Source organism: Lepidochelys kempii, chromosome 7 (assembly GCF_965140285.1).
Source record: "Lepidochelys kempii isolate rLepKem1 chromosome 7, rLepKem1.hap1, whole genome shotgun sequence".
In the NCBI taxonomy this organism is placed as follows: Eukaryota; Metazoa; Chordata; order Testudines; family Cheloniidae; genus Lepidochelys; species Lepidochelys kempii.
Genome location: NC_136386.1, coordinates 30574370 through 30596524, shown reverse-complemented (window position 1 = coordinate 30596524; position 22155 = coordinate 30574370). Strand labels below are relative to the sequence as shown.

At 50.5% G+C, this 22155-nt stretch overlaps 2 protein-coding genes across 2 annotated transcripts; one reads left to right on the top strand and one right to left on the bottom strand.

Moving 5' to 3' along the window:
- The first annotated feature begins 1680 nt into the window (after positions 1 to 1680).
- On the top strand, positions 1681 to 10830 carry CST6 (cystatin E/M). Its single transcript, XM_073351689.2, has 3 exons — positions 1681 to 1919; positions 8457 to 8582; positions 10442 to 10830. Exons 1-3 carry the CDS (start codon positions 1698 to 1700, stop codon positions 10529 to 10531), a joined length of 438 nt encoding a protein of 145 aa, XP_073207790.1. The 5' UTR covers positions 1681 to 1697; the 3' UTR covers positions 10532 to 10830.
- Positions 10831 to 13469: 2639 nt separating this feature from the next.
- On the bottom strand, positions 13470 to 19646 carry C7H11orf86 (chromosome 7 C11orf86 homolog). The gene is made up of 2 exons (XM_073351686.2): positions 19231 to 19646; positions 13470 to 16104 (listed from the first exon to the last, which is right to left on the bottom strand). Exons 1-2 carry the CDS (start codon positions 19555 to 19557, stop codon positions 15985 to 15987), a joined length of 447 nt encoding a protein of 148 aa, XP_073207787.1. The 5' UTR covers positions 19558 to 19646; the 3' UTR covers positions 13470 to 15984.
- Between the last annotated feature and the right edge of the window lie 2509 nt (positions 19647 to 22155).

The window sequence follows — 22155 nt, the reverse complement described above, 5'->3', positions numbered from 1 at the left end:
CTCTGTGCTGTCATCTGTTGGTCAGAGAGGGGGAATGACCGAATGGGCCTTATTTGCATGTCTGCTAGGTCTTCCACCCCAGCTGAGCCCAAGCTGTAATAATCACTGGTGCATCCCAGACATCCTTTCCTTTGAGGGCCGGAGATGGACTTGTCTGAAGCTTGGTCTGTGCCAACTCTGGACAACCATGGGGAGCAGCGGACAAGGGAAGCAACTAATGTTAGACATAGACGGCATTACCTCATTAACCACTCACAACGGTGAGAGGACTGAAGTTAAGGCACCTAAAGGTGGGGAGTCTTACCTAATAGATGGTGTTGATTCACTAACTGCTGGCTTTCCCAAGTTTCTTGTGTGTCCCGCACTCCCAATAAAGCCTTTAATCTTTGTGTTTTAAACCCTACACTTGGTGCTTATATGGGGGAGGTATAAGGGTGCCCGGGGTGGTAACTTTCCTGGGTTTCTGGGTGAAGGCTTGAGCCAATGTTGTTCAAGCTTTCAGAAGGAAGCCCTGGATAATTGAACCCATCTCTTTTGGATGGTGACACCTGGCAGATGGGCTATCTGTAGGAAATATGTCTCATCAGAGCTGATTTCATTCGTTGAGGAGATTGTAAGTTTGGTTGATAGAGGTAATGGTTGGTTGTAGATGGAATGTACTTAGACTCGTGTAAGGTGTTTGACTTTATACCATGACAGTCTGATTAAAACATTAGCAATACACAGTATCAATAAAGCACACATGAAATGGATTAAGAACTGGTTAACTGACAGAACTCACAAAGCCTTTCTAGGCTAAACAAACCCAGTTTTTTAGTCTCCTCTTGTAAGATCAGTTCTCCATTCCTCTGATCAGCCTAGGAGCCTTTCTCTGCAGCTGGGCCAGTTTGGATTCCTTTTTCTTGGCCATAGGTGACCAGAGCTACATGCAGTATTCCAGATGAGGTCTTCCCAGTGCCTGGTCCAATGGCATTAAAACTTCCCTTTTGCCACTGGAAAGCTCTTGCCTAATACACTCTAGGACTGCATTTGCCTTTTTTTCATGGCTGCATCACATTGGTGACTCGCAGTTATCCTGTGATCGACAAATACGCATCATCATACAGTTATCCTGTGATGTCCTCTATTGTTTCCAACTGACGAGCTTACGTGGAAATTCCCATTTCTATTACTCCAGTCCTCAGATTTTGTTCTTGTGCAATATTCTGAAGGTGGGATGGCTAAGGGCAGAAGGGAGGAGCTGGGGTAACCGGTCGGGGTCAAGACGGGCAGATGGCTGGGGGGAGGGGTAAGAGCAGAGGGAAGGAGCCAGTCTTGCTGCAGCTGAGCTCAGAAGCGAGGAGGATACCAGCTGAGCACCCAGCTAAGGGGTGTCCTGGCTCCTTGCTGCCTCCCGCCCCGCCCCGCCCACATTCATTAAGGGCCCCCTCTGCTTTCCCCCCATAACTCCAGCGCCGGTAGCCCAAGGATGCTGTAGGTGTCACAGCAAGGGGCAGGTAGGAGGACACTGGGGGTGGGAGGCAGTACCCACAAGCGTATGGGGCACTTCTCCCGAGTGCTAGAGGCAGATAGGAGGGAAGGAATCAGGGCAGGTGGGGGCCACAGGGGCGGGGCTAAAAGGAGAGGCGGGGCTAGCTGGAGAGGCGGGGCTAGTGGGGCTCTCCTGGGGGCGGCGCCCAGGCCTCTCATTCGCAGCAATGCCGAGCGCCGGAGTGAGCGTGTGCCTGGCGGCGCTGTGGCTGCTGCTCCTGGCGGGGCGGGGGCTGCGCGGGGAGCGCCTGGTCGGGGGGCTGCAGGAGGTGCCGGTCTCGGATCCCGGGGTGCAGGCGGCTGTGCGGTTCGCGGTGGAGGCCTATAACCGGGCCAGCAACAGCCTGCACTACTCCCGGGCGGAGCGGGTGCTGCGGGCTCGCAGCCAGGTCAGGAGGGCCGGGGCTGGAGCCTGCTGTGGGGCAGCGCTGCAGCCGGGGGTGCGGGTGTCCGGGTTGGAGCTGGGGCAGGGGTGGATTCGGGGTGGGGTTTGGGTCCCCTCGGAGAGCCCTGGATCTGACGGAGGACGGAGCTGGGTATAGGCAGGGGGCAGGGACTGGGCCCTGGAGGAGTAGGGGAAGCCCCACAGCCCGGTGGGGTTCAGGGACTGGGCCTGATGGGGGGCAGAGGTGTGGGGGGCTGGGAGGCCCTTGTGGCCAGGTAGGGGACAAGGATGCTGGTTATGGGGTGGCAGGTTGCAGGGAGGTGTCCTGTGAGAGCAACTTTTGTCGGCGCACACACACTGCTGATCCATGGGGCGACGACCAAGGATTCGTGCTAACTTCTTCCGTGACAGCCCAGTGTCTTGCCAGTCTGGGTAACCACTGGGGGAGCCCTGGACCCTGCAAGTCCTCCTCTCTCTGAGCCCCAGTGTCTCAGCTTCCTGTAACAAAACCCAGCTGTAGCCCACGGGCTGTGGAGAAAACCTGGCAAAGAGGAGCATAAGCAGACAGGATGCATATGGGGCAGACCATGGTGGCACCCACTTTCCTGTGCCACTATTTTGTACACGTGTGACCCTGTATCTGAGCCCACAATCTCCGCTCCCACTGAATTACATCTCTAACCCTCCTGGCTGTGGAGAGACCCTTCCCGGAGTGAGTACCAGCGTGGGACTGTCGGGATCCCCATGCAGAGGGTCGTGAGGAAGGGCATTGGTTGGCATCCATGCACCCTGTGTGCCAGAACCTCAGCTCTCATCTAAAATAAAATAATTGTCTCTAGGCCTCCTGCCTGCAGACTTACTCGCCTTCTATGCTTAGGGTGTAACACAGGCCAGGAGGGCGGGAGAAGTGAGTATTGGCTGATAGGCCTATTATTGCTGTATCCAGACAGCAAGAATGCTGCTTTGCAGCAAGGGCATTACCAAGCACCTTGTTTGCCTAGACCCACACCCTGCCCTGCTTCTCTCCTAGTCACCTGGCCACGCAGGCTCACTCCCATTGCCACTGGTTCTCTTCCACCACTGCTGAAAGCACCCAATGCAACAGGGGTTTTGTGGGGGCTCCCCATTTGCTGTCTGGGATATAGTGTGTGTGTGCTCTCCTGCTGATGCTGTGCAAGACCCCGTCTGGGATCAGGGGTGAAGGGGGGCTCCTGTTGTGCTGGGTGGGACCCTGGCTGGGATCTGATGGTCAGGGTCCCATGCACTCTCTTCCCTCTGCCTCTGCCCACTCTGGATTAGCTCACAGTATGTCAACTCTTGGTTGTGTACATGAAAATCTAACTGTGCTGGAGGAAGAAGGCATGTATGATGATGGATCTGGTCTAGGACTGTCTGATCTCATTGTGAGCCCTGATCTCCCTAGAAGGAAAAGTCACAGTTGTTATTGGTGTTACACTAGTGCCTAGAAATCTCAGCTGAGATTGGGGAGGCCCCCCCATCATGTCGGGTGCTATACTGGTTACCGACTAAGATTGGTGGGAGGGCTTGTAGGGGTGGGAAGTTCCCCATCTCCCTTCTCTCTCAGTCGTCATGGTTGTATCCTTCCATCCTATCTCCTCTTTTTCTCCTCCGGTCTAGCGTGAACAGTGCCGGTCCATGGTCTCTTTTTGTGAACTTGTGTACGCTGACCCTGTGCCCTCTTGCTCTCGGAAGCTGGTTTTCACTGAGATGGGTTGTAGCCATCTCATACTGGGCAGATGTGATCTCACAATAGAATATTGCTCCCCACGGAATGTTGTTTACAGCTCTCCAGCGCATAAGGCTCCGAAGAACCAGCCCAGCGAGAAACTGCTGAATTGGAATTCATTTGCAAATTGGATACTATTAATTTAGGTTTAAATAGAGACTGGGAGTGGCTAAGTCATTATGCAAGGTAGCCTGTTTCCTCTTGTTTTTTCCTACCCCCCCCCCCCAGATGTTCTGGTTTAACTTGGATTTAAACTTGAAGAGTGGTCAGTTTGGATGAGCTATTACCAGCAGGAGAGTGAGTTTGTGTGTGTATGGGGGTGGGGGGGATGTGAGAAAACCTGGATTTGTGCAGGAAATAGCCCAACTTGATTGTCATGCACATTGTGTAAAGAGTTGTCACTTTGGATGGGCTATCACCAGCAGGAGAGTGAATTTGTGTGGGGGGGTGGAGGGTGAGAAAACCTGGATTTGTGCTGGAAATGGCCCACCTGATGATCACTTTAGATAAGCTATTACCAGCAGGACAGTGGGGTGGGAGGAGGTATTGGTTCATATTCTCTGTGTATATATAAAGCCTGCTGCAGTTTCCATGATATGCATCTGAGGAAGTGAGCTGTAGCTCACGAAAGCTTATGCTCTAATAAATTGGTTAGTCTCTAAGGTGCCACAAGTCCTCCTTTTCTTTTTGCGAATACAGACTAACACGGCTGTTACTCTGAAACCTTTGATAATGGTTACTTTGGGCTTCTGTGATGCCTTTTGTCCAAGGCTTGCAGTATGGGGACAAAAGCCCAGATTCTCACTGGGAGCATCTCTGTGCTTTCTTCGCCATGTCTCATTAGCCTGTGACCGTGGACTTGCTGGTCCGATTCAGCCACCGTTGGTTTCTTGGAGGGGTGAGAGGAGGAACTGGGGAGGGCTCCGTGAAGCGCTACAAGAACAATTGAGGGTCTTGATTCCTGGAACACAGTGACACTGAAAAGGACTTATGAGGTGTGTAGGAACATGAGCTCCCAGTGCGATGCTGTGGCTAACAGGGCTAATGTGACCCTTGGACATCAAAGCAGAGGAATAAGCAAGCAGGAGTAGGGTAATGCTATTACCTCTGTCTACGGTGCAGGGTGGATGTGATTTAAATCATGATTTAAATCACTAGTCAGGAAGACTTGATTTAATAAAAGTGCATTCTTGTTGGTTGGTATAACCTTAATATATATTCTTCACAACTCGGAGATAGATGTAGCTTTCATTTTTAGAAGGTACACACTATACATTTTTAAACAGTGATTTATTTTGAAAACTTTTCAGATTAGTTTTACAGCTATCTCAGAAAATGAATGATTGTTTGGTTATTTCATTTACCAAAAGTAATTGAAGCAGATATTTATGAAGTCATTGGGAGGTGAACTATAACCTGTTGAATTGGAGAATCCTTAATATTTGGAGGATTTTCTTGCCATGCTGTATTAGGAGGAGAACATCACCAGACAGACATTTAAATTGTTTTGTTTAACTAAAACAACAATGTTAAGTATTCTGGATTTTTTTTCTTCAACAGTAAACATGCTATTTTAACAAAAAGCCGTATGTCCCTCGCTTCTCACATTTATCTCCAGACTTCTTTTCCTTGTCCAGATCTATTCCGCCCCCAACAATCTTCTATTCATTGAACTTTTTGAAACTTTGCACTTCTAGAGAGAGGTAAGGGATTGACTCTGTACACAAATTTGCTGAAGGACAATAGAGTTGAAGTCTGTCGTTTCTCACCTCTATATATTTATTTTAAAAACATTTTTTGCTGTTAACAAGCATGTTACTTCTGGAGACCTAAATCCATGGTTTGAGAACTGCAAAACTAAGCATCTCTGATGGTATCTTTTAGACTGAGCACTGAGTCTCATTGGGTAGGTAGAAAGATTAACCTAAATCTGTACAGAAGCCCCTGGAACCCCATAAGATTGGGTCCTAATCCATGAACTGTTGGAACTCATTTACAAAACTTTTCCTAAACATTACATGAATATATTGTCTCATACTATAGAATTTATAATCCCTATTTACATTATAGCTCAAAGACATCTCATCATGGATCTTAATTTAAATTATCTTTAGATAGGTTTTTTCCCTCAAAGCATTTTATCAAAACAATCCAATTTTTTTTAAGTTTTTGTTTTTTAATCATTGATTTTTATCCACCCTGCTATGGTGTCAGTGAGACCACTACCGGGTACTGTCTGGTTCTGGTGTCTACCCTTTGAAAGGGTATCGATGATTGGAGAGAACTCAGAGAAGAGCCACAAAAGTGATTTGAGGGCTGGAAAACCCAGTATTTAGTTTCTCTAGGAGAAGGTGAATAGGTGATTTGATCATGGTCTGCAAGTACCGCCATGGGGAGGAGATTGCTGATAGCGGACCTTTTAACCCAGCGGACAAAGGCAAAATGAGCCCCAACAGCTGGGAGCTGAAGCTGGACAAATTCAGACTAGAAATAAGGTGCACATTTTTAACAGGGAGGGAGATTAACCATTGGACCAGCTGACAGAGGGATGGGGTGGATTCTCCATCGCTTGGAGCCTTTAAACCAAGATGGGATGTCTTCCTACAAGACACACTACCGCTCAACCAAAGGGTGCAGAAATGGCTGGGGGAAACGCACAGGCCTGTGATATACAGAAGGTCAGAGATGATCGGGATGGTCCCTTCTGGCATTAACGTCTAGGGTTCCCTGCTCCACCAGTTTGAGAAATTCCCTACGGAGTGAACAGTCAGTTTTGGTGCTAAGCTTCCCCATATTAGTGGAACGTGGGCAGAGGCATGCAGTGGAGTTTGGGGCCATACAAACAGGTGGCATAAATACAGGTGCATGCTGCATATTGGCAAGTGGGTGTAAACCACCCACTTGTGGTTGGGCTCTCTAGCATCTACCTGCTCCACTGGAAGGGGAAGAGCTGTAATAGGGACATAAGCTGGAACAACAGGTTGCTGCTTGCATCATGCCTCTTGTATCCTCCTGGTTTTATTTCCTAGTTACACCCTCCCTTCCCACCATGTCCACCTATTCTATGTCTTAATGCTCACTTGTCTATGGAAAGTCTAACCTATACCATGATGATTGAGCTGATCTGGGACTGTCTTGATCTCACCAGGTTCTTTCTAGGGGAGATCTGGGCTAAGTAGGCAGTTATTATGGTAACACCTAGAAGCCTGGGCCAAGACAGCCCCCTCCGTGCTGAGTTTGTGGGCCCTGGTTGTGCCACATGCCGCACAGACACAGAGTGAGAGACAGCCCCTGCCCTGAAGAACTTCTAACCGAAGTAGGCAAAGGGTGGGAGAGGAAGTGGGGGTGCAAAGAAGGGAAGGAACTTGCCCAGGGTCAGTGGCAGAGTGGGGACTAGAACCCAGTGATCTGATTTCCAGCCCAGTGAGCTGTCCCCTGGGCCACATTTCTTGGACTCCTCTTTTTAAAGCGCCAGCTCTTTATTGTCACTGGTGCCAGATGGACCCGGCCATCACAATCCATATCTTCCTTCCATCCATCCACAGAAGATGAGGAAGGATTAGTGGAGTGGCACCTAGTGCTGAGGACAGGGCAGTCCTACAGAGCGATCTGTATCGCTTGGGGAGCCAGGCCTGTTCCAACACAATGCATTGTAATGTAGCCAAATGCAAAGTTATACATCTAGGAACAAGAAATGCAGGCTGCCCCTATGGACTAGGAGACTGTGTCCTGGAAAGCAGTGACCCTGAGCAGGATTTCGGGGTTACAGTGGACAAGCAGCACAGCATGAGTTCCCAGTGTGATCCTTGCCTGTGTAAACAGGGGAGTAGGAGCAGGGAGGGGATTTTACTTCTGCATATAGCATTGGAGGGAGTGATACTGGAACACTGAGTCCAGTTCTGAGGGCCACATTTTCAAAAGGACATTGAAAAATTGGAGAGGGTGCAGCGAAGAGCCAGAGAAGTGATCAGAGGGCTGGGAAAAAAATGCCTGATGGTGAGAGACTTAATGAGCTCAATGTGATTAGCTTCTAAAACAGACCAAGAGATGCCACGGTTATGGCTATGATTTAGGCACGGGTATTTTTACTAAAGTCAAGTACAGGTCACTGGCAATAACCAAAAAGTCTTTTACTAAAAATACCCCTAACTAAATCTTAGGTGCTGGGGAAGTGGGCCGCTGCTGCTCCTGGGGGTGGCTTTTTATTTTTCAGCCTACTCTGAGGAACAAATAGTGCTCTAAATACAGTAATGGTTGAGTGCACTGGAATGGGACTCAAGAGACCTGAGTTTTATTCCTGGCTCTGTTACTGATCTTAGGCAAGTCCCTTTCCCTCTCTGTGTTGTTGTTTCCTCTCCCACTCTGTCTATTGTCCAAGTTCTACAGGTCTGGGACAGTCTTCCATTGATTTCAGTGAGCTTTGGAACAGCCACAGCGCCTGGCATGGGGGCTGCATAGATTTTTATGGGAGGGCAGGGGGAGGAATCTGTGCAGTGCCTGGGAAAAATGGGGTCCTGACCTCAGTCCAGGGGTGGTTTCTGCACAGTGCCTGGCACAAATGTAGGCCCTGATCTCGGTCTGGAGGTGGTGGGGGAGAGAGGCTGTCTGTGCAGTTGTTGACATGATGGAGGCCACAACTGAGATTGGGGGGGCCTCTCAAGCACTACCCTCTGCAAACAGAACAATTGCAGTTTGTGGAGCTGAAACTCTTGATTCCTCAATTTTCCACTGTTGATCAGAAGTGGGAAATGTCTAGAACCTTCCTCACTCTGGGAATCTCTGCTCTTGTTCCAGGTGGTGGCTGGCATGAAATACTACCTGACCGTTCAGCTGGTGACAACACAGTGCCGGAAAAATGGGGCAGGCCTTGGAAACGGGGATGTCAGCACATGCCCCTTACCGCCAGCATCAGAGCAACAGGTGAGCAGAGAAAACTGCATAGCGTCTAGTTGAGGTGTCAACTTTGTGTGGGCTCAGTTCTGTCTTGTGAGGTCAGGGATCCCTGCTTGGCATGGAACTTATTTGTAGAACCACAGCACCTACAAGTTCCAGTCATGGGCCAGGACCCCATTGTGTTCAGTGCTGTACAAACAGAACAAAAAAAAAGCCCCAGAGAGCTTCCAATCTAGGTATAAGACAAAAGATGGCAGACAGACCGGGGAGCCACAATTGGACAGTGGCCTCAGCACACCCGCAGTCTGGCTGTTGAATTTGTTTTTGTAGGCATCATGGTAGAGGAGAACTTTAAGGAAGTATTTGAAGGAGGGTAATGCGATAGCTTTGCAGATGTGTACGGGGAGCTTCTCCCAAGCAGGAGGGACAGCATCTTGAAACATCTGGAAAGCAACACCTTTAGGTGGACTTGGGTTACTTTGGACGATTTAGAGTACAGGGTGCTGCACAACACCTCTTACCTCGGGCAAGTCCCTCCCACTTCACCGTGCCTGTTTCCCCTGCCCACCCTTCATCTATTTGGATTGCAAGTTCTGTGGAGTAGGGATTGTCAGAACCTGGCACAGTGGGGCCATGATCACAGGTAAGGTTTATGGGTGCTAGTGTAATATAAATAAGCTTAGGGAGTATCTCAGTCTTCAAGTGGATACATCATAAGTTTTGTGTTAACAGTGTCTCAAAGCTTCATAGTAATTTAAAATAATGAAAATGTTTCTAATTTTAAAACAAGCCCCTAGCAATCCAAACACTGGCACTGAATGTAACCAGTGTGTGAAATTGACTTTCCCCAGAATGTAAACAGAAGTGAAACTGACAATTGTAGTTCCTTTTCACCATCCCCCTTGAGAGGAATGGTAATAGTAAAAGGGAGTGTTCAGTTAGGATAACGAGACATCAGATTTTCCTTAGGCTCTCTGGAAAATTGTAGCTCTGTGGTCTAAGATGTCCATAATGGGCTGGTCAAAAGTTTTCCACTGAAATTGTTTGTTCAATGAAAAATTTAGTTTTGGCAAAATCCCAACTAAACTTTGGCGTGTGTGCAAAAAGTGCCCTCTTGCCACAGAAAATATCAATATTTCAGCCATAAACTGAAATATATCCATGCAGAATGGCACCATAGCACTTCATAGGTGTTGTCGTTTGGGGACTTGGGGCTCCTATTATGCTCTGTAAGCCAGGCTCCCTGTCCAGCCTGCATCTCACCGCCACAGACTGGCTAAGAGGTGAATCTTGAGAGATGGAGTCTGGCCAGAGAGTGCAAACTATCAGGGGAATGGGAGATGAGGCACTCAAATTACAACTCTTGCGAAGCACCACAGCGCCATATTGAAATCCAAATAGCTGTTTTTGGCTGAAAGATTTTTGGGGGTTGGATAGTTTTGCCCAAAAGTAGAAATGTTCTGTGGAAGGGAAGCCTATTTACACCCTACCCTATCAGTAGTGACTCGGGTAAGGAATCCTAAATAAAGAAGCCCCCTTTTAACCCGATGGTGCCCTTTGGAGAAAGTAAAATAGGAAACAAAAGACACTTTTAACAGACTGGGTGTATGGGGCATAAATTGACTCGCTGTTAGTGTTGGGATTATCTGAAGCTTTGCATGGGTGCTGGTTTGGGATCACACTGGTAAATTATTAGTTCCCATCAATAAACTACACAGAAGTTTCATACCAGTGCTGCGTGAGTGGGTGCTTTCACTGTCCCTAAAACCTTGGGCCTGATTCTTGCGCTGCAGTGTACCTGGACATAAGCCAGTTCAGCCAGGTATTACAGCAGCCATACTGTGTTTCATGACTATCTAATTGTGGGACGTTTTTCCCCCCTGCAGAAACTGCTCTGTGAGTTCCAGGTCTGGTCCCGTCCCTGGCTCAACCAGACAGAGTTATTATCTGCGAACTGCTCTGTGTCTCGCTCCTAAAACCCATCCCATCTGACGACAGCGAACCGATCTGCCATTGATCGATGCTGCCTGGGGGTCACGCTGGCCCTCCTTCTGTTGCTGCCTCTTCTCTCTAATCCCCATATTCCCCACCAGGTGGAGGAAGATCAGGATCTTAGATCTCCTCCTCTCCCCCAATCAGGGCAGGACTGGAAATGGCTGAGCCATCTTCTGTAGTGTCTGATTGTTCAGCCTTGCTTAATGACCAGACTGAAGCCCTTGGATGCTTTCTGATTTGGCATCCCATATGATGTAGGGAATAAAAGTGATTCACCATGGTTCAGTGGCTGGTGTTTTTCTTCCCCTCAGTTCCTCCATTTCTCTTTCCTGTTGTTGAGTACTTCATAGATTTCGAGGCAATTGTGCTCCTCTTTGCTGACCTGTGAGATGCAGACCATGGAATCTCATCCAGCCCATATCTGGCAGTTGAGCTACAGCATAACTTTTATTTCAGACGGGTATCCAGTCTTGATTTAAAGACTCTTAAGTAATAGCAAATCCACCTAATTCTTCTGTACTCAGTTCCTGATGTATCCAGGAAAAGGGCAGTATCCCTTTAAATATCTCAAGTCCTCCAGGAGTGCCCACAGTCTTCTGAGTTAAAGCAGTCAGAGCAGGGGTCTATACAGAGCTAGGCTTTACATCTGTTCTCAGGCTATCTGAGAACAGGGCTAAGCCAGGAGTTCTGATCCCAGCTACCTTGCACTATGGGGAAGATGAATAAGGTCTAAAAGCCCAGTGGGCTGAACAGACGTGGCAACAGGCAGCTTTGTGGGTCTGGTGGACAGACAGCATGAGCTGGATCCATCTTGAGTTGTGATAAAGAAATGCCTGCTTCCCAAGGTAAAGACAGTGCTGGCCTGACCTGAACGGCAACCTGACTCAGATTGAGCCAAACTGCTTGGAGCTCGATGGACCTTTACATCTGGGCCCCAGGGTGGGGGGCCAGGCTGGTTCAGTGGGGTGGGGACTGGAACATGAGGGGCCTTTCCCTCCTAGAGGCACTCTCTCTGATGTGGCCCAAAGGTGGGGGAGTAGCTGGCTCAGGGGGAGGGGATGGGGGTTCAGGCTGAAGTGGGAGGAGCAGAGGCAGGACCCTGAATATTGGCCAAGGACTAAGTGTGCTCTGGCTCCAAGAACCATTCTGGGCTAGGTGCAGGAATGGCTGGAGGGATGCTCTGAATTGTTCTGCAGGAGGCTGGATTAGACTAGAAGCTCTTTGGGGCAGGCCCCAGCTTTGTTCTGTATCTGTATAGGACCTAGTGGACAGGGTCCTGGCCCGTGCCTGGGGCTGGTGGTTGCTGTCGCCCCCCAGATGCTAATAATGGTCCTTTCTGCCCTTACAATCCATAACACTGCCAGAGACTTGGCTAAAGAGCAGAAATAAAATGAGCCCAAGCGTCATCTACTGGCCACTTGGGGTTACTCTAAAATCTGCAGGGTCTCCCTCAGTTGCAGAGAAAATTCATATCCCACTGCACCTCAGATGTGACCCGTGTATAGGAATAGGGTGGTATCCCTTTAAATAGCATGTGAGCCCACTACCGGTACTCGCTGTGTTCTGTGAGTGACAAGCTGGTGCAACATCCCCACCCCCCCGAGCTGCAGTGGGTACGTAGCTAGGCCTGGCACGTTGTGCACCCTAAAAATAAAATGAGGAGCCCTAGCTGTAATAAAGTGGTCGGGATAGAGTTAATGGGGTTACTCAGCGTATTCTGGGATGGAACTGTGCTCCCCCCCTCCCTCCCTTCTTGCTTTAGCTGCTGGGTGGGGGAGTTTCCCCCCCCAACTCTGTTGTGATGCCCTCCAGTAAAGCAGCAGGTTCCAGCCTGCAGTGCTGGGCGTAGACCTAGTGGTCCTGTGGATGTGGTTTGTTTTTAAATAAAGACTTTCCAGCAAATCAAAAACTCTCTTATTTGTCCTGATCTGTTGGGGGCTTGTACTGTGTCAAGAGCAACAGCAGCACTCTGGGTCCATTTTTTTAAAATGTAAAAACAAAACTATCCCCAGAATAGACCTGACTCGTATCTTGCATTTCTTCTACAAAGCTCTGATTGTTTGTGGACTCCTCAGGCCACAGAGGAAACAACCTGTGTATAATTTGTAGCAGCGGGTGATGGTTGGAGACTCTGGCTTTTTCCCTCACCCCCAGGGGCCTGGCTGGTACAAGGCAAACAGCTCCCAATGTGGCTTGGGGAAGATTTCCATGGTGCAACGCTCCTGCTGTGTTAGTGCCTTTTCAGAGCTCGCCACCCTTGGGCTGACAGCCCTGAGTGGTGGACTTTGGCTCTGTGGGAGTTGTTACTTACAACTTGCTCTCAGTTATATAACACAGTACACTTTCCCACCTGCGGACTTCACAGCAATGGTACATATCATTAATGGGGGGGCAAACAGGGGAAGGAAAACTGGGAGTCCTGCCTTCCAAATCTTTTTTTTCTAACCACTAGAGCCCATCCTCTCTCAGATTCAGGAACCTAACCCAGGAGTCCCAACTCCCAGCTTCCCCATTCTAACCACCAGACCCCACTCCTTTGCTAATCCCAGGGATGGAACCCAGGTGTCCTGGCCCCCAATTCCTGCTTGTATCCACTTGACCCCCCACCCACCTCCTACTCTGAAATAAAACCTGAGAGTTCTGACTCTCAGCTTCCCTGCTCTAACCATTGGACACCACTTCTCTCCTAGATCCAAGCAGAGAACCCAGGAGTCCTGGCTCCCGGTCACGTGGCCTGGGCCGAGGAGTGTTCTACCACCTTTGGGCCCCTGGCTCAGTGTGTGTGGGATCTCAGTTGGACAGTGGTGATGGCCCAGTGCCACCTCAGCCCCGCTGCCCCATCCCTCTAACCTAGTTCATGGCAGAAGGGGCCACATCTGGGGTGGCAATGAAAGCAGACTCAGGTGCCGTGGTGGGGTTTCAGGGTTTACTAGCGCAGGGCGTGCAGCACATCAGGTTACAAGGACCGTTCATACAATGCTGAAGACATGGCAACCCTTCATTCCACCAGGGCCACAGACCCCTGGGATACTCAGCGTGGTGCTTTGTCCCCCTCTAGTGGTGGCTGGGCCACATACACAGGTTGAGGAGCCTGGCAGAGCCCTGGCTTTTAGCTCAGGCAGGAGAGGCTCGTTCATTTAGATCCAGAGGGCACTGGTTTGGTCCCCGTTACTGAAGACCTGCCAGGGGGCAACTTGTATCCCCCCTGCTAGCGAGAGCACTTGACCCCCAAGTGTGTGGGCTTGGGGTGGCCAGACAGAATCACTACTTTGCCTGCCATCAAGCACCCTTTGCCTTGTCTGCACTGGGCAGGGCCTCTCTGGGCCTGGCACTGGGAAGGGGGCCCACTAAGGAGTCCTGGTGGCTCTGCCCAGTGCAAAATCAACCCCCTTGAAAAATCACTGTTTCCTTCCCCTCCACGCAGGAGATAGTCTGAGTCCCTTAGCGCCATGCTCCTGTGGCAGGGCCTGCCAGGTTGGATTGCTGTGTTAGGGCAGGTTAACGTGGGGTGGAGATAATAAGGGGAGACCCTGTGATTCAGAGACTATTTACAGTGTGGGCTGTACACCCCCTCCCCCGTGGTTGCTGACATGCAGGGAAACACTGCCCGGGCATTACAGCTCCGGCTAGGTGAGCACCAGAAAGGGCTGGGGAGTGGCACTGATGGTTATGGGTTTGGATGGGGGCCCAGTGGGAGAAACATAGTTGGAGCTGAGATTTCTGTTCCCAGGTTACCAGCGAGGGGACTGGGAACTTGGACCCTAGCCAGCCTGGCCCATGGGAGTGAAACCTAGAGAGATAGGTGTGTACGAAGGTAGGGAGGAAGATGCATGTGCAGGTAGATAGAGAGATATATGGGTACAGATAGATAGAGGTGTTGTTGGATCATATTAAAGAAGTTCTGTATTAAAATCACAAATGAGTTTGATTCCCCAGAGTTTAAATTCCAGGGTATTACTAATTAAGAGGTCTCTTGGTTTTTGGTACTGTTTCTCTCCCTCTCTGTGTGAAACTTGCAAGCTGCTAATTGTGTTAGTACATTCTAAGACAGAGTCTGTTCTCAAAGCAATTCACAGAGAGAGAGACTCAAAGCAATACTCTAACAATAGAAACAGCACCCAGAGACTCCCCGCCCTTTTGTTGTATTAACAATTGTGATTAAAATAGAGAAAGAGGATGTATGTGGATGGATGCTTGGTGTGGATAATAACTGAATGATCAGGGAGGTGCCAGCCTAAGAATCCAGTGTCCATCGGCTGAAGAAGGCGTCAAGTGGAAATAACCAGAGGACCCCCGGAGGGCAGACTGGAATCCACCCAACAGCCTCAAGAATGGGAGAACCAAAGAACAAGATAACATCTAGCAGCACGGAGCCATCAGGAATGTGCTATCTGCTGATTGATTCAGCAACAGCATGATGAAGCAATTCCCATAGACTGGCATAGGAAGAAATTCCTATAAAAATAGACTCTAAAAAGTGAGAACTTTGGGGGTCTGATTCTGCAAACCAACTTTCAGGAGCATCAGATGAGCATCTGACAAGGCCCTGCTCCCTCCTCATGTCCAGGCCACCTGGCCAGTGGCTTGGCATAAGCAACTCTAAGGCTGGTAACTATGATAACAACCTTGCAGAACCTGTGTGTGTGTGTGTTTGTATGAATGAATGTGTGAATAAATATGAGATTGAATGGCATGTTATAGCTATAACTAACTGCTTACTATGATTCTTTCTGTATTCACAATAAATGTGGTATTTTGCCTTTTTCCCTTTAATAAGATCCTGCTGGTTTTTATTTTATTGGTATAACAGTGTATGGGGATGGATGGATAGACAGACGTATGTGGAGATAGGCAAACGGGTGTCTATGGGGATGGATAGGTGTATAGGGGGATAGATAGGTTGTATATGGGGATAGACAGACATGTCTATGGGGATGGACGGCTAGACAGGTGTATATGGGGATAGACAGCTGGGTGTCTGTGGGGATGGATGACTGGATAGGTGTATGTGGGGATAGACAGAGGGGTGTCTGTGGGGATGGATGGCTAGCTAGCTAAGTGTATATAAGGGAAGACAGAGAGGTGTCTGTGGGAGTGGATGGATGGATAGCTAAGTGTATATAAGGGCAGACAGAGAGGTGTATATGGGGATAGGCGGGGGTGTCTGTGGGGATGGATGGATGGATAGCTAAGTGTATATGAGGGCAGACAGAGAGGTGCATACGGGGATGGATGGATGATGTATCAGTGGGGGGGGACAGATCGACTGATCTGGATCTGGATGGGTGGCCCAGGCCCATCTCTAGTTGTTATAAAAAAGCACCCCGTGCCCAATGCAGCCAATATGCAGATCAGTGGCTGATGCTACTCTAGGAAGTTCATGTCTCTGGGACTGGCCCAGCTGCCCAGAGTCATTGTCTCTTCTTCTGGTTCCTCAACATGTTCTCGCTGGTGACGGGGTGGCCTCGGAGGGGGGAGCTGGGCGGCTCAGCGTCACGCTGTACAGGTTAGCCACGAAGGTCTCCCAGCCTCTGCGGAGGGCTCGGTCCACCTGCTGGAGGGTAGAGAACGGGGTGAAAGGCCAAGGAAGGATGTGCTCCGATGGGACCTCTCCATGATTTGCCTCCTCCATGGCCCCAAGGCAGACGCAAAGGCCATGACAACAGGTATCAAGTGGGGCTGGCCTAGGGGCTGCCCGCCGGAAGCTGGGGACAAAGTCACAGCTGGGATTCCAGCAGGCTTTAGGCTGAGATTCCCCCTGGCTGAGCTGAGAACTGCTTCTGTTGAGACAGGCTGGGTGAATCGGTGCCCACCAAGCCAGGAGACTGGCTGCCTCAGGGTGTTGGGAATGGGGACGCTGGCTCCCATCTGATTCTCAACTGGCTCCCCTCAGGGCAGGGGAACTGGCTGGCTCAGGGGGGCAGGGGGTCGGATACAGGACCTTCCCCTCTAGGGAAAGGCTCCAATCCAGCCTGTCAGCGGGTGCTAGGCCCCCTTAAGAGGGAATGAGTACAGGCCCCTGTGACTAAGTAGATGCTTCCCAGCAGCTCACCTAATTCCACCTGGGGCCAGCTCAGTTAGTGATCAGTCCCAGCTGAGGAGGGGCTGGAAGCTTCTAATAAAATGCTCTCTGCAGGCCTATCTGTGTGAACTCCTAGATGAGGGAAGTAGGGGCAAACTGCTGGGTGATTGCTGGCAGTGGAGAAGTGCTATTGAGCAATGAAAGCCTCAGGGGATTGGCCCTGGAGGCCCCTGAGCTAAGGGACAGGATCCTGGGGAAGCCCAAGGTGGAATTACAGATAGGAGCCCAGTGGGGTGGACACTAAATACCTGGGACTGATGAGAAACCCCACAACTGGGAAGGCTGTTTAAGCTTCATTTTTGGGGGAACCCTAGGGAATCTGTGAAATGGGATAAGGATTGGGCTGGATGGTGAAGGACAAGAGTCTTGGGAAAACCTATAAACAGTGACGTCTGGACCTATATTTAAGACTATGGTGGGGTGGGTCTAGAGCTTGTATATACCTAATGGAGCCCTCAGCAAGGGTGGCTTGTCACTGCAAGTGTCTGAGGTGCAATTGGCAGGACCTGGCTGTGAGGAGGCCTCAACCTTTTATGTGCCCGAAGGGGGAGCAGGTTTGGGTCTGAGGCACCGTGAAGGGGCTGTGGCCTTTTCCCCTCTAGGGGGTTCTCAGCCCAGTCAGGAGTTGGGTTACACCTCTGAGCTTTCTGCCCTGTTATAATCCCAAATGTCCCGTGAGCAGTGGCTGATCCCTAGGCTACTGGCCATCTTGAGGCTGATGGGCCTGGCTCACCCATTTCACCAGGCCCCTGTTCCCTGAGGCTTTGAGATAACTAAGGTATTAAACCTCCAAGAGGTTTAAGCACCTCAGGGCAGCGACTACTGCTTGGTTCTAGTTTAGTACGGCATCTAGGGCCAATGGGACCCTGGTCTGGAGGTGCTACCCCAGTACAGCTAGGGAGGAGTGTGTGAAAAATAGGGAGGGGATTTCTAGGCACTATTGTGATCAAAACACTCCCTAATAAGAACCAGAAGGCTTATGCATCATGTGATATCTTAGGGGGCTCTATCTTGTAAATCCCTGTTCAAAGAACCCATAGCTGTAGTGCTCATTCTAGCCAAGGCCCCCATGAGGCATGGCCATTTTTTCAAGACCATTTGAGTCAGCTGATGGATTTTAGAGAACTTACAAAAACCACATGTTAAGCAGAAAGCAAGTCTCAACTTGAACTATAGAGGGCTGCCCTTTGCTAAGGGGCGGTTCTGTTACAGATGCTTGGGAGCTAGTCAACAAAACATTCTTGACCCAAAAATGCTGATTAGTTTAAATCAAACCTGTTTGTGAAAAGGGTCAGTTTGATTAATTTCCTGACTTGATAAAACATTGAGGGCAGAGGGGCCTGGAATGTCCTGTCTTGATATTTGTTCAACAAACTTCTGATATTTTGGTTTGAAGCCATTTTTTCTTTGACATTTAACTTCGTTTAGACTTTAATACTGAAATGTTTTGTTTCAATGGATTGGACTCAAAACTGTTTTCAGTTGGGTACACCAACTTTCTGGTGTGGGTTGGGGGGGGGGGGGGAAGAGCTTTTGAAATCTCAAATTGTCATAGGATGGGACAACCATTTCCCACACAGTCCTGCTTAGAAGGCTATTTTTCTTTCTTCCTTCCCCCCCATCCCCTGAAGCGGGATAAATTCTCCCCATTTCCAAAGGCTTAACAGCACCCCACCACTGTCTGGCTTGTGGGGGGAACCAGGGAGGGAAACAGGCAGGCTGGCTGCAGGGAAGGAGAGGAATAGACCTTCCCCTTCCGGGGGTGCTGGCTCTGATCTGGCCCCAGAGTTGGGGGAGACCATCTCACACCACCATTACCTGAGGGTCTCTCAACCCTTAGTTATCTTCACAACAGTGCTAGCAAGGCAGTGCAAGGCTACTGTCATCAGCCTCTGACTCAGTTTCCCCAACTATATAACTAAAACTTGTCTAAGTTGGGTGGTGGACCAGGGAATTTAACCCAGTCTGAGTTGCTGGCTAACACCCAGAGCACCTTTCCCCTCCATGGATAAAGGGTTAACAGAGGTCTAAATAAATGGGTAGAGCCTGACAGATCAAAAGGCTTATAACAATGTATAATGCCCTCTCCTAGCAGGGTTTATATCCTCATGCCTTTTACACATTTGCATCATCAGCTGTCATGTATTAACTCTTTAGAAACCAAACCCTAGCATAAACCATTAACAGCCTTCCAGGGGGTGGGGGCCTGCAGATTCCTCTGCCACCAACCATGAGAGGGCAGTAAAAAAATTAGCACCCCTTGAGGTGAGGGGTAGAAAATACCACTGCTAGAAGAGAGTGGAGCTGGAGGTTGGTAAAGGTAGAGGGGGGAATGACATCACAGGATCAGAGGGGAGGAAGATGGGTTAGGACTGGAGATGGGTACAGGGGGTAACTGGGTCAGGTGTGGAAGGGTGTAAGAAAGGGGCAGAAAATGCCACCACTGGAGGAGATTGGAAGGAGGGGCATCAGAGGGAATGCTCGGAAAAATCTAGGCTGGGATGGGGTTGGTGGGAAGACCAGGAAAACATTGGGTGCTCCCATCAGTGCACCCCCAAACCCAACCCATGTCACCCTCCTGGGTTTCCAAGCTGTTACCTTCTTGCACTGCTTCATCCTGTGAGAGCCCTTGCTCTGAGCCTCTCCGATCAGCAGCTCCCCATCATCGGGGCTTAGTGAGTGCGGCATCTCCCCTGGGGTGAGGGTCCTCTCAGCTGGGGGCTCTTCCACCCCACTCTTCCACCCCCTCAGGCTCACAGCTCTCCCCTTTCCCCTCTGCTTAGCCTTGTCTGAGCTCTCTGTCTTGTCCCCCCAAACGTGGGGCAGGGTGGTGTCCTCCAGCCGGCCGTAGGTGGAATCCAGGAGGCTGGGGGATTTGGGGGTACGGAGGGAGTACGCTCTCCGGAAGCTCCTGCCATGGGCCATCTCTGGAGTGGGAGTGGTCTGATCCGGAGCTGGCACCGAGTCTGATCCTGTCTCTGCTGATCCGCAGAGGCCAGATGCTTCTCCTGTCCTGGCCAGATCCCCAAGGGCAAGTGGCTCTAGTTTCCCTTTTTTGCTCTGGCTGATTCACCCGTTGCTGATTCACCCCTGTGGGTGCCACCCCATCCAATCAGGCCTCTTACGGAAATTCCCCTTCCCCCTCCAGTCCCACAGGGCCAAAGGTCCCTGCTCTGGCTGCCTTATCACAAAGTTCTCTCCCCCTTGCAAATCTCAGCCCATGGGGTCAAAGGTAGGTGCTGCTACTCATCAAAAGTCCCTCCACCTTGCCCCGTGGGGTCAAATGTTGCTGCTGTAGCAGCAGTCAATGAAGGTCTAATGGGCAGAGAGCAGGAACAGTGTTAGCAGCGTAGAGCCTCCGGCCTGGATCCTGATGCCTTATTGCTGCAGCTGGCTGGTTTGGTAATCTCTGGGCAATGCCTGGCACATGGGGTCCTGGCATCTGACTGGGGCTCCTGGGTGCCACCCCCGTGACCTTAGGCAAATCATGTTCCTTCTTTGTGCCTTGGCTTCCTCATCTGTCACATAGGGGTAATTATACTGATGGCCTCAGTAAAGTGCTTTGAAAGCGCTGGGTAAATGCTTTCAAGGTGCCATAATCAGACCCTGTCTGGGCTGGGAAGAAAACTGGAGTACAGATCCAAACCTCCCTTCAAAATTTTCAGGCGTCAGGCCCCTAACCTCCCAGATTGGTGCAGGGAGGCTCAGAGCAGCTGTCGCTGGGGCTGACTGCTCCTGAGGGAGGGACATGAAGCAAAAGGGGGAAACTGAAGCTGCAGAGTAAGGGGCATCTAGCGGGCTGTGTACCTGGAGACCCCTGTCTCTCCCAGTCCCAACATCTCTTAGCCCTTGTTTCCTAGCTGCTCCTATCTCCGCTGCTCTCAAATCCCAATTTCTCCCAGTCCCTTCTGAGGGAAGGGTGAGGTGGGAGGTCAGCATTTCAGAGGGTAAATATTAGAGCCCTGCGGGATGCTGCTGCACCCCGGGAAGGGAACTAGACAGAAAGGGATGCTCCTGGCGCAGGGAGAAATGGACACCAGGGCAACTCCAGGCTGGGGCTGGGGGAGCTGGGTGCCTGAAGGAAGCTGGTTGTGACACTGACTGTGAGTCTAGCCCATGAGAGGCTGCCGAGGGGGTGAAAGAAGGGGGACCTGGTGACTGTGTGGGATGGGGGTGGGGCTGGTCCTTTGACACAGACCCAGCTGACTGTGTGCTCATGGGCCATGGGGACTAGCCTGTCACAGGGTGCCTGTGGGAAATGGAGCATGAGCCTGCTCCCACCCGCCCAAACCACTTCCCTCTCTATCTGCTGGCCAGGCCCTGGGCTTCCACTGCACTAAGATCCCAGCTGCTCCCCATATCCTATTGCTCTCATACCCCAGTCGATCCCATCTCCCAGTCCAGCAGCTCCCAAGTACATGACTGGCAAGACCCTGGTAAGCCCCTGCGGCATCCCTCCCCCAATACACATCAGAGCCTATGGGCACATGCCCAGAGCTGTTTTAACATCATAGAATATCAGGGTTGGAAGGGACCTCAGGAGGTCATCTAGTCCAACCCCCTGCTTAAAGCAGGCCCAATCCCCAATTTTTGCCCTAGATCCCTAAATGGTCCCCTCAAAGATTGAACTCACAACCCTGGGTTTAGCAAGCCAATGCTCAAACCACTGAGCTAACCCCCCCGCCATTGACACGTTGCTTAAAAAAAGCAGCACGGAGGGAGAGATCAAGAAGCTGCTACCCTTGCTTCCTGCACCTTGGCTCTCAGGGACAGCAGCAGCACAGTTGGCCCAATGGCTAGGACTCAGGACACATGGGTTCTATTCCCACCACTGACTTGCTGGGTGACCATGAGTAAGACCCTTCCCTACTCTGCACCTGTTTCTCCTCCCACCCTTTGCCTATTTAGACTGAGCTCTGTGAGGCAGGGACTGTGTGTCTGTGCAGTGCCTGGTATGATAGGGCCCCTGATCCTGGCTGAGATTCGTGCAGCTCCCAACATGACAGGGGCCCTCGTGGCAGGTAGGGTCTGTGCAGTGCCTGATCAACAGGGGCCTTGAACTCAGCTGGGGTCTGAGCAATATGGGACCTGATCTGAGCTAGGCCTGTCTGTACAGTGCCTGTTATGATGCTGTAATATAAATACAGTACTTACTAAGGATTAAATCTGCTCAAGTGCTTGCATCATTGGTGCAGCAGCAATGGAAAGCAGTCTCTCTTGTTCACATCTATAACTCATACAGTGGAATAACATCTTGAGTCCTGAATAAATGGTCCCAGTGGGAAAGCAACTCCCGCCGCCCCGCCCACCCCCAAGCGAGTTGATGCAGCCGTGTCCCCATGCTGCTGCTTCTTGTGTGTGACTCCTGAGTATTTGTAAATACTCCGTGGAGAACCAGATCTCTGATGGTGCTGAAAAGGGGAGCAGCAAATGCGTGGAAAGGGAGCCCTGCCCTGCAGAGGGTGCTGGGGAGATCAGAGCTTCTCTTTCTGGTGTTTAACTGCAGTGACCTCTGGGGCTACA